The sequence below is a fragment of the Triticum urartu genome, chromosome 2A, assembly GCF_056163025.1.
Source record: "Triticum urartu cultivar PI428250 chromosome 2A, HENAU_Tu73, whole genome shotgun sequence".
Lineage (NCBI taxonomy): Eukaryota > Viridiplantae > Streptophyta > Magnoliopsida > Poales > Poaceae > Triticum > Triticum urartu.
The window spans coordinates 746,703,410-746,719,013 of NC_141874.1; the positions used below are offsets into that span (position 1 = coordinate 746,703,410).

Consider the following 15,604-nt stretch of genomic DNA (forward strand, 5'->3'; position numbering starts at 1 on the left):
TAATAAACATTTATCATGATATAAGGAAATAAATAATAACTTTATTATTGCCTCTAGGGCATATTTCCTTCAGTCTCCCACTTTCACTAGAGTCAATAATCTAGTTCACATCGCCATGTGATTTAACAACAATAGTTCACATCACCATGTGATTAACACCCATAGTTCACATCGATATGTGATCAACACCCAAAGGGTTCACTAGAGTCAGTAATCTAGTTCACATCACTATGTGATTAACACCCAAAGAGTACTAAGGTGTGGTCATGTTTTGCTTGTGAGATAATTTTAGTCAACGGGTTTGTCACATTCAGATCCGTAAGTATTTTGCAAATTTCTATGTCAACAATGCTCTGCACGGAGCTACTCTAACTAATTGCTCCCACTTTCAATATGTATCTAGATTGAGACTTAGAGTCATCCAGATCAGTGTCAAAACTTGCATCGACGTAACCCTTTACGGCGAACCTTTTTTGTCACCTCCATAATCGAGAAACATATCCTTATTCCACTAAGGATAATTTTGACCGCTGTCCAGTGATCTACTTCTAGATCACTATTGTACTTCCCTTGCCAAAATCAGTGTAGGGTATACAATAGATCTGGTACACAACATGGCATACTTTATAGAACCTATGGCTGAGGCATAGGGAATGACTTTCATTCTCTCTCTATCTTCTGCCGTGGTCGGGTTTTGAGTCTTACTCAACTTCACACCTTGCAACACAGGCAAGAAATCCTTCTTTGACCGTTCCATTTTGAACTACTTCAAAATCTTGTCAAGGTATGTACTTATTGAAAAAACTTATCAAGCGTCTTGATCTATCTCTATAGATCTTGATGCTCAATATGTAAGCAGCTTCACCGAGGTCTTTCTTTGAAAAACTCCTTTCAAATATTCCTTTATGCTTTGTAGAATAATTCTACATTATCTTTGATCAACAATATGTCTTCCACATATACTTATCAGAAATGTTGTAGTGCTCCCACTCACTTTCTTGTAAATACAGGCTTCACTGCAAGTCTGTATAAAACTATATGCTTTGATCAACTTATCAAAACGTATATTCCAACTCCGAGATGCTTGCACCAGTCCATAGATGGATCGCTGAAGCTTGCATATTTTGTTAGCACCTTTAGGATTGACAAAACCTTCTGGTTGCATCATATACAACTCTTCTTTAATAAATTCATTAAGAAATGCAGTTTTGTTTATCCATTTGCCAGATTTCATAAAATGCGGCAATTGCTAACATGATTCAGACAGACTTAAGCATAGATACGAGAGAGAAACTCTCATCGTAGTCAACACCTTGAATTTGTCGAAAACCTTTTGCGACAATTCTAGCTTTGTAGATAGTAACACTATTATCAACGTCCGTCTTCCTCTTGAAGATCCATTTATTTTCTATGGCTTGCCGGTCATCAGGCAAGTCAACCAAAGTCCACACTTTGTTCTCATATATGGATCCCATCTCAGATTTCATGGCCTCAAACCATTTCGCGGAATCTGGGCTCACCATCGCTTCTTCATAGTTCATAGGTTCGACATGGTCTAGTAACATAACCTCCAGAACAGGATTACCGTACCACTTTGGTGCGGATCTTATTATGGTTGACCTACGAGGTTCGGTAGTAACTTGATCCAAAGTTTCATGATCATCATCATTAACTTCCTCACTAATTGGTGTAGTAGTCACAGGAACAGATTTCTGTGATGAACTATTTTCCAATAAGGGAGAATGTACAATTACCTTATCAAGTTTTCTACTTTCCTCCCACTCACTTCTTTCGAGAGAAACTCCTTCTCTAGAAAGGATCCATTCTTAGCAACGAATGTCTTGCCTTCGGATCTGTGATAGAAGGTGTACCCAACTATCTCCTTTGGGTATCCTATGAAGACATATTTCTCCGATTTGAGTTTGAGCTTATCGAGATGAAACTTTTTCACATAAGCATCGCAACTCCAAACTTTAAGAAACGACAACTTTGGTTTCTTGCCAAACCATAGTTCATATTGTGTCGTCTCAATGGACTTAGATGATGCCCCTTTTCAATGTGAATGCAGCTGTCTCTAATGCATGATCCCAAAACAATAGTGGTAGATCGGTAAGAGACATCATAGATCGCACTATATCTAATAAATTACGGTTATGACGTTCGGACACACCATTACACTATGGTGTTCCAGGTGGCGTGAGTAGTGAAACTATTTCACATTGTTTTAATTGAAGGCCAAACTCGTAACTCAAATATTTTACCTCTGCGATCATATCGTAGAAACTTTTATTTTCTTGTCACGATGATTTTCCACTTCACTCTGAAATTCTTTGAACTTTTCAAATGTTTCAGACTTATGTTTCATCAAGTAGATATACTCATATCCGCTCAAATCATCTGTGAAGATCAGAAAATAATGATACCTGTCGCGAGCCTCAATATTCATCAGACCACATACATCAGTATGTATGATTTCCAACAAATCTGTTGCTCGCTCCATTGTTCCGAAGAACAGAGTCTTAGTCATCTTGCCCATGAGGCATGGTTCGCAAGCATCAACTGATTCATAATCAAGTGATTCCAAAAGCCCATCAACATGGAGGTTCTTCATGCGCTTTACACCAATATGTCTTAAACGGCAGTGCCACAAATAAGTTGCACTATCATTATTAACTTTGCATCTTTTGGTTTCCATATTATGAATATGTGTATCACTACGATCGAGATCCAACGAACTTGTTTCATTGGGTGTATGACCATCGAAGGTTTTATTCATGTAAACAGAACAACAATTATTCTCTGACTTTAATGAATAACCGTATTGCAATAAACATGATCAAATCATATTCATGCTCAACGCAAACACCAAATAACACTTATTTAGGTTCAACACTAATCCCGAAAGTATAGGGAGTGTGCGATGATGATCATATCAATTTTGGAACCACTTCCAACACACATCGTTACTTCACCCTTAACTAGTCTCTGTTCATTCAGCAACTCCCGTTTCGAGTTACTACTCTTAGAAACTGAACTAGCAGCAAATACTGAGGGGTTGCTATAAACACTAGTAAAGTACACATCAATAACATGTATACCAAATATACTTAAGTTCACTTTGCCATCCTTCTTATCCGCCAATCACTTGGGGTAGTTCCGCTTCCAGTGACGAGTCCCTTTGCAGTAGAAGCACTTAGTCTCGGGCTTAGGACCAGACTTGGGCTTCTTCACATGAGAAGCAACTTGCTTGCTGTTTTTCTTGAAGTTCCCCCTTTTCCCTTTGCCCTTTTCTTGAAACTAGTGATCTTGTCAACCATCAACACTTGATGCTCTTTCTTGATTTCTACCTTCATCGATTTCATCATCATGAAAAGCTCGGGATTCGTTTTCGTCATCCCTTGCATACTATAGTTCATCACGAAGTTCTACTAACTTGGTGATGGTGACTAGAGAATTCTGTCAATCACTATCTTATCTGGAAGATTAACTCCCACTTGATTCAAGCGATTGTAGTACCCAGACAATCTGAGCACATGCTCACTAGTTGAGCGATTCTCCTCCATCTTTTAGCTATAGAACTTGTTGGAGGCTTCGTATCTCTCAACTCGGGTATTTGCTTGAAATATTAACTTCAACTCCTGGAACATCTCATATGGTCCATGACGTTTAAAACATCTTTGAAGTCCCGATTTTAAGCCGTTAAGCATGGTGCACTAAACTATCAAGTAGTCATCATATTTAGCTAGCCAAACGTTCATAACGTCAGCATCTGCTCCTGCAATAGGTCTGTCACCTAGCGGTGCATCAAGGACATAATTCCTCTGTGCGGCAATGAGGATAAACCTCAGATCACGGATCCAATCCGCATCATTGCTACTAACATCTTTCAACACAATTTTCTCTAGGAACATATCAAAATAAACACACGGAAGCAACAACGCGAGCTATTGATCTACAACATAATTTGCAAAATACTACCAGGACTAAGTTCATGATAAATTTAAGTTCAATTAATCATATTACTTAAGAACTCCCACTTAGATAGACATCCCTCTAATCCTCTAAGTGATCACGTGATCCAAATCAACTAAACCATGTCCGATCATCACGTGAGATGGAGCAGTTTCATTGGTGAACATCACTATGTTGATCATATCTACTATATGATTCACGCTCGAACTTTCGGTCTCCGTGTTCCGAGGCCATATCTGTATATGCTTGGCTCGTCAAGTATAACCTGAGTATTCCGCGTGTGCAACTGTTTTGCACCCGTTGTATGTGAACGTAGAGCCTATCACACCCGATCATCACGTGGTGTCTCAGCACGAAGAACTTTCGCAACGGTGCATACTCAGGGAGAACACTTCTTGATAATTAGTGAGAGATCATCTTAAAATGCTACCGTCAATCAAAGCAAGATAAGATGCATAAAAGATAAACATCACATGCAATCAATATAAGTGATATGATATGGCCATCATCATCTTGTGCCTGTGATCTCCATCTCCGAAACACCGTCATGATCACCATCGTCACCGGCGCGACACCTTGATCTCCATCGTAGCATCGTTGTCGTCTCGCCAATCTTATGCTTCCACGACTATCGCTACCGTTTAGTGATAAAGTAAAGCATTACTGCGCGATTGCATTGCATACAATAAAGCGACAACCATATGGCTCCTGCCAGTTGCCGATAACTCGGTTACAAAACATGATCATCTCATACAATAAAATCAGCATCATGTCTTGACCATATCACATCACAACATGCCCTGCAAAAACAAGTTAGACGTCCTCTACTTTGTTGTTGCAAGTTTTACGTGGCTGCTACGGGCTTAAGTAAGAACCAATCTTACCTACGCATCAAAACCACAACGATAGTTTGTCAAGTTGGTGTTGTTTTAACCTTCGCAAGGACCGGGCGTAGCCACACTCGGTTCAACTAAAGTTGGAGAAACTGTCACCCGCAAGCCACCTATGTGCAAAGCACGTCGGGAGAACCGGTCTCGCGTAAGCATACGCGTAATGTCGGTGCGGGCCGCTTCATCCAACAATACTGCCGAACCAAAGTATGACATGCTGGTAAGCAGTATGACTTATATCGCCCACAACTCACTTGTGTTCTACTCGTGCATATAACATCAAACCATAAAACCTAGGCTCGGATGCCACCGTTGGGGAACGTAGTAATTTCAAAAAAAATCCTACGCACACGCAAGATCATGGTGATGCATAGCAACGAGGGGAGAGTGTGATCTACATACCCTTGTAGACCCACAGCGGAAGCGTTATGACAACGCGGTTGATGTAGTCGTACATCTTCACGGCCTGACCGATCAAGCACCGAAACTACGACACCTCCGAGTTTTAGCACACGTTCAGCTCGATGACGATCCCCAGACTCCGATCCAGCAAAGTGTCGGGGAAAAGTTCCGTCAGCACGACGGCGTGGTGACGATCTTGATGTAGTACTGTCACAGGGCTTCGCCTAAGCACCGCTACAATATTATCGAGGACTATGGTGGCAGGGGGCGCCGCACACGGCTAAGAATATGATCACGTGGATCAACTTGTCTGTCTCCGGGGTGCCCCTGCATCCGTATATAAAGGTTCAAGAGAGGAGGAGGCCGGCCGGCCCCTATGGCGCGCCAAGGAGGAGTCCTCACTCCTACTAGGAGGGGGAAAGAAGCGGGGAGGGAGAAGGAAAGGGGGGCGCCGCCCCCCCCCTCTCCTAGTCCAATTCGGACCAGGGGGGGAGGAGGCGCGCGGCCCACCTTTGGCTGCCCCTCTCTCTCACCACTAAGGCCCATATGGCCCATTACTTCTCCCGGGGGGGGGGGGGTTCCGGTAACCCTCCTGCTCTCCGGTTTTCTTCGAAAACATCCGGAACACTTCCGGTGTCCGAATATAGCTGTCCAATATATCAATCTTTATGTCTCGACCATTTCGAGACTCCTTGTCATGTCCGTGATCACATCTGGGACTCCGAACAACCTTCGGTACATCAAAACGTATAAACTCATAATATAAGTGTCATCGAAACCTTAAGCGTGCGGACCCTACGGGTTCGAGAACAATGTAGACATGACCGAGACATGTCTCCGGTCAATAACCAATAGCGGGACCTGGATGCCCATATTGGCTCCTACATATTCTACGAAGATCTTTATCGGTCAGACCGCATAACAACATACGTTGTTCCCTTTGTCATCGGTATTTTACTTGCCCGAGATTCGATCGTCGGTATCCAATACCTAGTTCAATCTCGTTACCGGCAAGTCTCTTTACTCGTTCCGTAATACATCATCCCGCAACTAACTCATTAGTTGCAATGCTTGCAAGGCTTAAGTGATGTGCATTACCGAGAGGGCCCAGAGATACCTCTCCGACGATCGGAGTGACAAATCCTAATCTCGAAATACGTCAACCCAACATGTACCTTTGGAGACACCTGTAGAGCACCTTTATAATCACCCAGTTACGTTGTGACGTTTGGTAGCACACAAAGTGTTCCTCCGGCACACGGGAGTTGCATAATCTCATAGTCATAGGAACATGTATAAGTCATGAAGAAAGCAATAGCAACATACTAAACGATCGGGTGCTAAGCTAATGGAATGGGTCATGTCAATCAGATCATTCAACTAATGATGTGATCCCGTTAATCAAATAACAACTCTTTGTCCATGGTTAGGAAACATAACCATCTTTGATTAACGAGCTAGTCAAGTAGAGGCATACTAGTGACACTCTGTTTGTCTATGTATTCACACATGTATTATGTTTCCGGTTAATACAATTCTAGCATGAATAATAAACATTTATCATGATATAAGGAAATAAATAATAACTTTATTATTGCCTCTAGGGCATATTTCCTTCACTGCGCCCCCACCTAGGGTTCCCTCCCTAGGGGTGGCGGCAGCCCCCTAGATCCCATCTAGGGGCGGCCAAGGGGAGGGGAGAGGGGGAGGCGCACCAGGGTGGGCCTTAGGGCCCATCTGCCCTAGGGTTTGCCCCCTTCTCCTCTCCCTTGCGCCTTGGGCCCTTGTGGGGGGGCGCACCAGCCCAACTGGGGCTGGTCCCCTCCCACACTTGGCCCATGAAGCCCTCCGGGGCTTGTGGCCCCACTTGGTGGACCCCCGGGACCCTCCCGGTGGTCCCGGTACGTTACCGATAAACCCCGAAACCTTTCCGGCGACCAAAACAGGACTTCCCATATATAAATCTTTACCTCCGGACCATTCCGGAACTCCTCGTGACGTCCGGCATCTCATCCGGGACTCCGAACAAAATTCGGTAACCACATACAAACTTCCTTTATAACCCTAGCGTCATCGAACCTTAAGTGTGTAGACCCTACGGGTTCGGGAGACATGCAGACATGACCGAGATGACTCTCCGGTCAATAACCAACAGCGGGATCTGGATACCCATGTTGGCTCCCACATGCTCCACGATGATCTCATCGGATGAACCACGATGTCAAGGACTTAATCAATCCCGTATACAATTCCCTTTGTCTAGTGGTACGATACTTGCCCGAGATTCGAACGTCGGTATCCCGATACCTTGTTCAATCTCGTTACAGGCAAGTCTCTTTACTCGTTCCGTAACACATCATTCCATGATCAACTCCTTGATCACATTGTGCACATTATGATGATGTCCTACCGAGTGGGCCCAGAGATACCTCTCCGTCACACGGAGTGACAAATCCCAGTCTCGATTCGTGTCAACCCAACAGACACTTTCGGAGATACCCGTAGTGCACCTTTATAGCCACCCAGTTACGTTGTGACGTTTGGCACACCCAAAGCATTCCTATGGTATCCGGGAGTTGCACAATCTCATGGTCTAAGGAAATGATACTTGACATTAGAAAAGCTTCAGCATACGAACTACACGATCTTTGTGCTAGGCTTAGGATTAGGTCTTGTCCATCACATCATTCTCCTAATGATGTGATCCCGTTATCAATGACATCCAATGTCCATGGTCAGGAAACTGTAATCATCTATTGATCAACGAGCTAGTCAACTAGAGGCTTACTAGGGACATGGTGTTGTCTATGTATCCACACATGTATCTGAGTTTCCTATCAATACAATTCTAGCATGGATAATAAACGATTGTCATGAACAAGGAAATATAATAATAATCAATTTATTATTGCCTCTAGGGCATATTTCCAACATTCGTGGCAACGGTATTTCAATCTATCCCCCTTAATATTCAGTTTAGATGGTCGCTAGCGGGCAATCGTTGGGAAGAATGGCTCCATCTAGTTAGGAGACTGATGGAGGTTCAACTTTCTCACCAACCCGATGGATTACGCTGGTAGTTGACTAGTTCTGGAGTATTTACAGTTAAATCAATGTATATTGATGTTATTAATTCGAACTCCATTCCAACTTCCAAGTATGTTTGGGCTGTCAAAGTTCCTTTAAAAATTAAAGTGTTTATGTGGTTTGTCCATAAACAAGTTATTTTAACAAAGGACAACTTGATAAAGCGTAATTGGACAGGACCTACTAGGTGTAGTTTCTGTGATCGGGATGAGACGATTAAGCATCTATTCTTTGATTGCCCGTTGGCCAAAGTACTTTGGCGGACGGTCCATATTGCTTTTAATATTACTCCACCGACTTCTGTTAACGCTTTATTTGGGACATGGCTTAATGGGGTTGAGCCTGACTTAGCAAGACATATTCGGGTTGGAATTTGCGCTTTGTTGTGGACTATCTGGAATTGCAGAAATGATTTGGTTTTTAACAGAACATCACGGATTCATTTTTTGCAGGTTATTTTCCGAGCTACGGCAGTGATCCGTTCGTGGTTGCTACTCACTCCGATGGAGGCCAGGGAGCATTTGGTTACTGGATCTATCCGTTAGGAGATGGTAGCTCGGGATATCTTCAACCGGTTTGGATGACGGTCATGTAATAGAACAGGCAATTAGTTTACCTATCTATTTTTAGTCAGCCGGTTGTGGCATCTTTTCCTGGCTAGTTTGTGTATCTAGCCTTTTAGGCTCTGTGTGAGCTGCCTTTTTCTTTTTTTCAGCTGGAGACTTTGGAACCTTGTTGGCACTTTTTGTTTTTTGTTAATAAAATGGCCGTATGCATCATTCTGATGCAGAGGCCGGGGAGCCCCCCTTTTTTTAAAAAAATAGCAGCAAGCCGGATAAAAGGATTAAAGATAAAGTGCGCTGGCCCCTCTGCCAGGGTCGATGGCGTATGCTTGCTCAGCTTCGGTGAGCATCAGGTGATGTGTGCTCTGCGTTCAGAGCCTGCTCTATTCAACGGTTTTTTGGAAGACAATACTCAGGTTGAAGCTGACAGTGTTGAATGTCCTCTTATTTCTTTCCATGGCATCCACCAATGAAGTAGAGTGTAGACCAATCTTGCTTGCGCTGCTTGTCAGAGAGGGTTTTACTTAGTCGCCGCCTCGCCGGGCACCACCAGTTCAGCGGGGAATTTGTCCACGCAGAAGGAATACAGAGAAATACTCCCTTCGTCCAATATTAACTGTTGCTTAAACGGGCCTGACGAAGTGAGCATGGGATAAAAATGGTACGCTGATTGTTTTGTATTTTAAAAAAAAAGATGTCATACTTGCATAGATGAAGGATCTTCATTTTTTTGAAAAACTTTTGATCTATTCATCAACTATCAAGATAATACAAAAAATACAATAACTAAAATTACATCGAGAAGTAAGAATTTTCATCTTTAAAGAGGAAATTGAAATTGGCACTTGCCAAAGTCCCAAGTAGCCAGTGCTCAATGCTGTAAGAGCATCCATCATAATCTGAGCACTCAGCTTCTTCATGCTTTCAAAAAGGTATAACCATGGCCATGGGAAAAATAAAACCAGATGCTTATTTTAGGACCTTGATAAGTGCTACACATCAAGTGCGAGCACATGGCAACTCCAAACATTTTGACGGCAAGTTTAGTGACGCGAGGATGACAATTTTGGTTGCCAAGCATGGCAACTTTCATGCTTCGATTTATTTTTGACAGAAACTTGCCGTTTGTCACTAGAAATTACCATCCTTGCGTAACTGGAGTTGTCATTAAAAAGCGTCAAGGCCGGAGTGCCCGCACCTGACATCTGACACTTATCATTTGGGTATTTTTATGCATTTTTACCAACATGTCAGATAGAGTATGGGCTAAAATGGTTAACAATTAATGATTTTGAACTACAAATATTCCCCTTTCTTTGCCCCATGTTTGCTATTTATTTGCTTATTTTGAGGTTCCAAAAAGAAAGACTATTGCATAGCTGAAGCACTTGGGTAATTTTTTAAAACATGTTTCTTTTTACAAAATATCAAAACCATGATTCTGATTTAGTAAATTTTAAATCTATGCATGTACATATCAAGTTGTTGCCAACCTCATAGACTTTATCCTTCATCCTATTTTTGTCACTGGTGGTGTGCACGGACAGATACAGTATCCAATTTGGTGGCCAGTGTTTAACGCCCGGTGCTGAGCAACTCATCGTCTCTTCTGCTCATGTAACTTCTCGTTACACCCTTCCATGCGTACGTCCCGAAACATTACTCTTGTAACTATACTATATATTGGTTTTTCTCTCCTACCTATCAATGGAATGATATGCAATATGCGTGTTTGTTTTTTTAGACAGGCAATTTGAGTGTTGGCGAAAAAGAATCATGAACTCCCTCAAAAAATAAAAAGGTGTGCCGTGCCTGGCCGTTTACGCGTGGGCTGGGCCTCCGCCCATTCCCGCCCCTCCTCCGCCCAAACGTTTGGCCAAAAAACAAAGGAGGGAAAATTCCCCACCCACCCGCACGCGGCGAGGCGATGCAATGGAGGCCGCCGCCCTCTCCTCCCCCTCCCGCTGCTCCCGCGCCGGCCTTCACCCCCGCTTCGCCGCCTACCTCCACCCCTTCTCCCCACCCCAGACGCGGCCGCCGTCCGCCCCCTCGCGAAGCGGTTCCTCCCGTTCCTCACCCGCGCGATCCAGCTCCTCCAGCCGCTCCTCCGCCCGAACCCTAGCTCCGCCGACGAGCTGCTCGAGATCTAAGGCCTCGTCCTCGACTTCCTGGCTGCCATCTCGCCGTGCCTCGCCGGGAAGCCCTACTCCGTGGTCCGTGCTGCTCCACCGCGGCCGCTTGACGAACAGGAACTCTAGATCCTTATCATAGAAAGACCGCCATTGAAGACAACAATGCATCTCTCTTGGATTACCTACCAGGCTACCACTGGGCACCTCACCATCCACATGACCAAGAAACACAATCAACAACACTGCCACACTGCTCCTCAGAGAGTCAACTGCACGACATACGAGGCCCAAGGCCCCGGCACAGCCGCAAGACTTCACCTGCATCACCCACCGAAGAAAGCCACCACCAATTCAGCTACACACCCCACACCTTTCCTTGCTTATTCAGCTTCTGTTCCACTGTAGTGTGAGTGTCTCGTTAGCTGGGGGGTAGCTCATCACATTGCCATGTCTTAATTTGGAACGACACCAAAGGCGCAACATGTGAGAGTGGTTGGTGCAAGTATACCGACGCATCATCCAACTTTGCTTGAATTGCTTAGAAAAGGTAGGGAAAAAAGGCTTGGTTGCTTGGCAGATTCTGTTGAATGAAGGTTTTTCTTAGCAGCAGGCCCTACATGAATGAATATGCTTTTTTAGTCATACATCTGCATATCCGTTGAAGAGCAGGCTGCTCTGCTACAACTCCAAGTTTGAAATACATGAATATTTTTCGTGGACATTGATATCAAATATTGGGTTGTACATAAAGTGATATACTAGCTGTTTGATGAGATTCTGTTTACTTTGATTCATCTAATCTGTTTTTGGATTAACTCTAGGTCTATTCTATAGGAAAATCATGAAAATCTAAATGCACTGATGCGGGGAACAAAACTATTATAGCAAATAGCAAGTGAGATCTCCAAAGCTATTCAAGGGTAGCGTCCAGAGGCGCTGAGGCTAACAAGTGGCTGATGATCAACCTCTTCTCCAGCTGAAGCTCTGCCGAGGAAGAACCCCCTCCACCCCCGACCCCGCATGGAGATTCTTTCTTGCACTTTCATGCTTATGCTTTTTCATCCTTGTGACCGGTGTCTATTTGGATGTGTTGTAACCGAGATGTTTTAGCCATTCATGAACTTTGTTTTCCTGTTTGGTTAGCTTGCTTGTATGAATCACGCTTTCTGTTAAATGAAATTGAACGGGAAGGCCACTGTTTTTAACCAAAAAAAGAAACAAAAGTGACACATGGAGGCATTTTTCACAAATTCTGTTACTACTTTATTTCATACATATATATGCCTCTGAGAAAATCTTCCAGCGGGATTTCAAAATTCTAAAAAGGGAGGAAATAATCTTTTTGGCCCGAGATACATGTATTTTCTATAATTATTTTCAAAAACAAAACCAATGACGTGTGCTAAACGGACCGGCCTGTGACGGGCCCATTATCGGCAGCGGTGAGACAGCGGGCTTCCCTCGCCGCCGACGCCTCCTCCCTCCTCCCCGCCGGCTCCCACCCCCGCACCGCTTCCTCGCTCTCTCCGCCCACCCTCCCCCTCCGGCTCCCAGCATCCCGTCCCCGTCCCTAGATTCTGTATCTAACGGTCGGACCGTGAGTGCGAGGAGCAGCCGGAGCCGGACACCCAATCCTTTCCTTCGGAGTACAGCCACGGTATATTTATAGACACACCACGCCCGTCGTCGACTCTCGCGAACCAGCCAGCCGGCGGCGACAAATCTCGGCGAGAGCGAATATGTCTTATCTGCTTCCCCACCTGCACTCCGGCTGGGCCGTGGACCAGGCCATCCTCGCCGAGGAGGAGCGTCTTGTGCTAATCCGCTTCGGCCACGACTGGGACGAAACTTGTATGCAGGTACGGTACCCCCCACCAACGAAACCCTAGTTTTGCTGTACGGCTGTACCTGAAATTGGTCTTGGATTTGTTCAAATCGGGCAAAAATTCGCCCTAGGGCAGGAATTCTCATGCTAATTTCGCTAATTAGCTTCTGTGAGCACTTCACCCTCATGTTCATTTCGTGGAGTAGCAAGCTTTAAGGGACTAGCTGCAATATGTGTTGTTATAATACAAATATCTGAGCTGGTCTTTAGGAATCTCGGCTGATGATGCAGGTACTATCCGCGCATCCTGCATGCACCTTTCCATTGCCTGAGAGGATAGGTGGTTAGTTTGGATGTGTAGCAGCACAAGTGGAGCAAGTCCGTGTGCGTGTCTCTGTTTTTCTTGAAATAACACTTCTGATTTTTAAGAAAACGCTCTTACATTATGGGATGGAGGGAGTACTAGATAGTTGCTCACATATGTTTTTCTGCCTGTAACATAATTGGAGTAGTTCAAGCTCGTTCCTTGGTTAAGTTGAAGTAGAACCAGCCATTGTATACTGACATGATGTACCCCACCACGTAATTCCAAGGAAATTGAGTGATTTCGATCTGCTTCTCCTTTTCATTCAGCAACTTCTTTCAATGTGTTGTACAAAATAATACACCTCTGAAGTCATTGTATTAATGTTATACATTGATTGTCTTTTAATTTTATTAGGCGCATAGCCTCAGAAGATAGTTGGTCAATTTGGAGTAGGGCAGAAGTGGGAAGATTTTCGGATGCCTCCTTAATTTTGTTGAAGTAAAGCTTCTATGTGTACTGAGAGCTAAGTTGCAACTCACACATATATTTGCAGAAGTTCACAACTGGTTGCTTGATTAAGTTGAAGTAGAACTAGCCATTATACTCAGAGGAAGTAAAGCTATGAGCACTTTTCTTCTTTTATTAACGACCAATTGTTTTATTACTTTGTGCGAGGAGTCCAATTTCGTAGCGGTTTTATATTATTGATTGCAGACTTGCAGTTTAACTTTTAGCAGGCTTTTGTTCTACGTCAATCTAGCTAGCATGGTTGTATGTTGTTGACTTCATTACGAGTTTCTGACTATCTACTTTTTCATGTTTAGATGGATGAGGTGCTGTCAGGGGTGGCTGAGACCATCAAGAACTTTGCCGTGATCTACCTTGTTGACATCACCGAGGTTCCGGATTTCAACACCATGTACGAGCTGTACGACCCGTCAACGGTCATGTTCTTCTTCCGCAACAAGTACATCATGATTGATCTTGGGACAGGAAACAACAATAAGATCAACTGGGCAATGAAAGACAAGCAAGAGTTTGTTGACATCGTGGAGACTGTCTACAGAGGAGCTCGTAAGGGCCGTGGTCTGGTGATTGCTCCCAAGGGTTACTCCACCAAATACTGGTACTGAGGTATATGTGCCTGTCTCTTCATTTGCAGTATTCCAGTGTGTGGCCTTCTCTGTTCTGTGAAATGCCAGCACTTGCGCTGTGACCCTTGATGTAATGTCTGTCAACTTTCGGAGTCTCGCGTAACTGTGTGTCTGTATTTTGAATATCGACACGTCATAAACCTGTAACCCTTCAAAACAGGACCTGCTGTCTATTGGTATGGCTGATAAAACAGATGTTTGGTTTGAACTTTGTGCGTGAATTTCCCAACTGAGGGCTCTATTTATCATGTTGGTGGAATGTTACTGCTCTTCTTTTATCTAGCTATCTTGCCCTGAAGCAGGTTCATATTCAGTGAAAGAAAATCCCAGGCTTCAGACATATTAGAGTTGTAGGCTCCATATTTTTTTCTTGGTTCTTGTTTTGAATTGTGAGTGATGTATGCACTCTGAGTCTTGCTCATTGCTCCTAAATTCAAACTAATCTTGTGTGTGCCATACTTTGTTGATACATGAACTGACAAGGTCAAAGTCCCTTGTTGATACTTGCAGGTATACAGAATCAGGAGCCATCCATGATTTGTTTGGCCCTGTCACTAACAAGGAGGTTTGTTTGGCTTGTAGTCCAGTAAGTGTGGTAGTGGCGCAGTTGGCTAGCGCGTAGGTCTCATAGCTGCACGACGTGAGCAAGTCTAAACCTGGTCTTCTTTTTCTTTTCTTTTTTGTTGAGCCTAATAATCTCCTCCATATGTTCAGCCTTAACTGCTGCGCCTTCCTGTGTCCCTCGCTGCTCCTCTACTTCTCCTGCCCAAGCACTATGTCCAGGCTCAAAAGAGTTGGAATTTTACATGACACGCTGCTACATGAAAAATTCCCATTTTATACTAAGGATTTTATCGTTACATTTGTGCAGAATTGGAATGGTGTGAACTGTTTTAGTTTGGATTACTGGTTCTTCCCCAGATATGGCAGTCCCTGCAGCAACAGCAGTGTTGTTGCTATCTGCCCTTAGACAGAATTGCATTAGGCCTAATGGGTTTGATAGCATCCCTTGAAATTATAAACAGTACACGTGCACTCTCTCTGCATGGTAGTACAAGATCCCAAGCATGAAGTATCTACTTTGAAGAAATTAAACCTGAGTTTACTTGATCTACCTTCTTGATTTCCAAATTTGCCAAGTTACCCATTTTCATATTTTTGTAGCAGTTTGCTTCCTGCAACCATTTGTTCTCCTTCCTCCAAATTTATTATGTTGGTATTTTTCATCAATAGTCATACATAGCAGGTTGATCGTATTCAGAGAGAAAGACA

The 15,604-nt window shown here is 43.8% G+C and overlaps 1 protein-coding gene across 1 annotated transcript; it reads left to right on the forward strand.

The window, feature by feature from the left end:
* Positions 1-12,575: 12,575 nt before the first annotated feature.
* On the forward strand, positions 12,576-14,511 carry LOC125540319 (thioredoxin-like protein YLS8). Its single transcript, XM_048703927.2, has 2 exons — positions 12,576-12,905; positions 14,003-14,511. Exons 1-2 carry the CDS (start codon positions 12,786-12,788, stop codon positions 14,309-14,311), a joined length of 429 nt encoding a protein of 142 aa, XP_048559884.2. The 5' UTR covers positions 12,576-12,785; the 3' UTR covers positions 14,312-14,511.
* Positions 14,512-15,604: the final 1,093 nt, after the last annotated feature.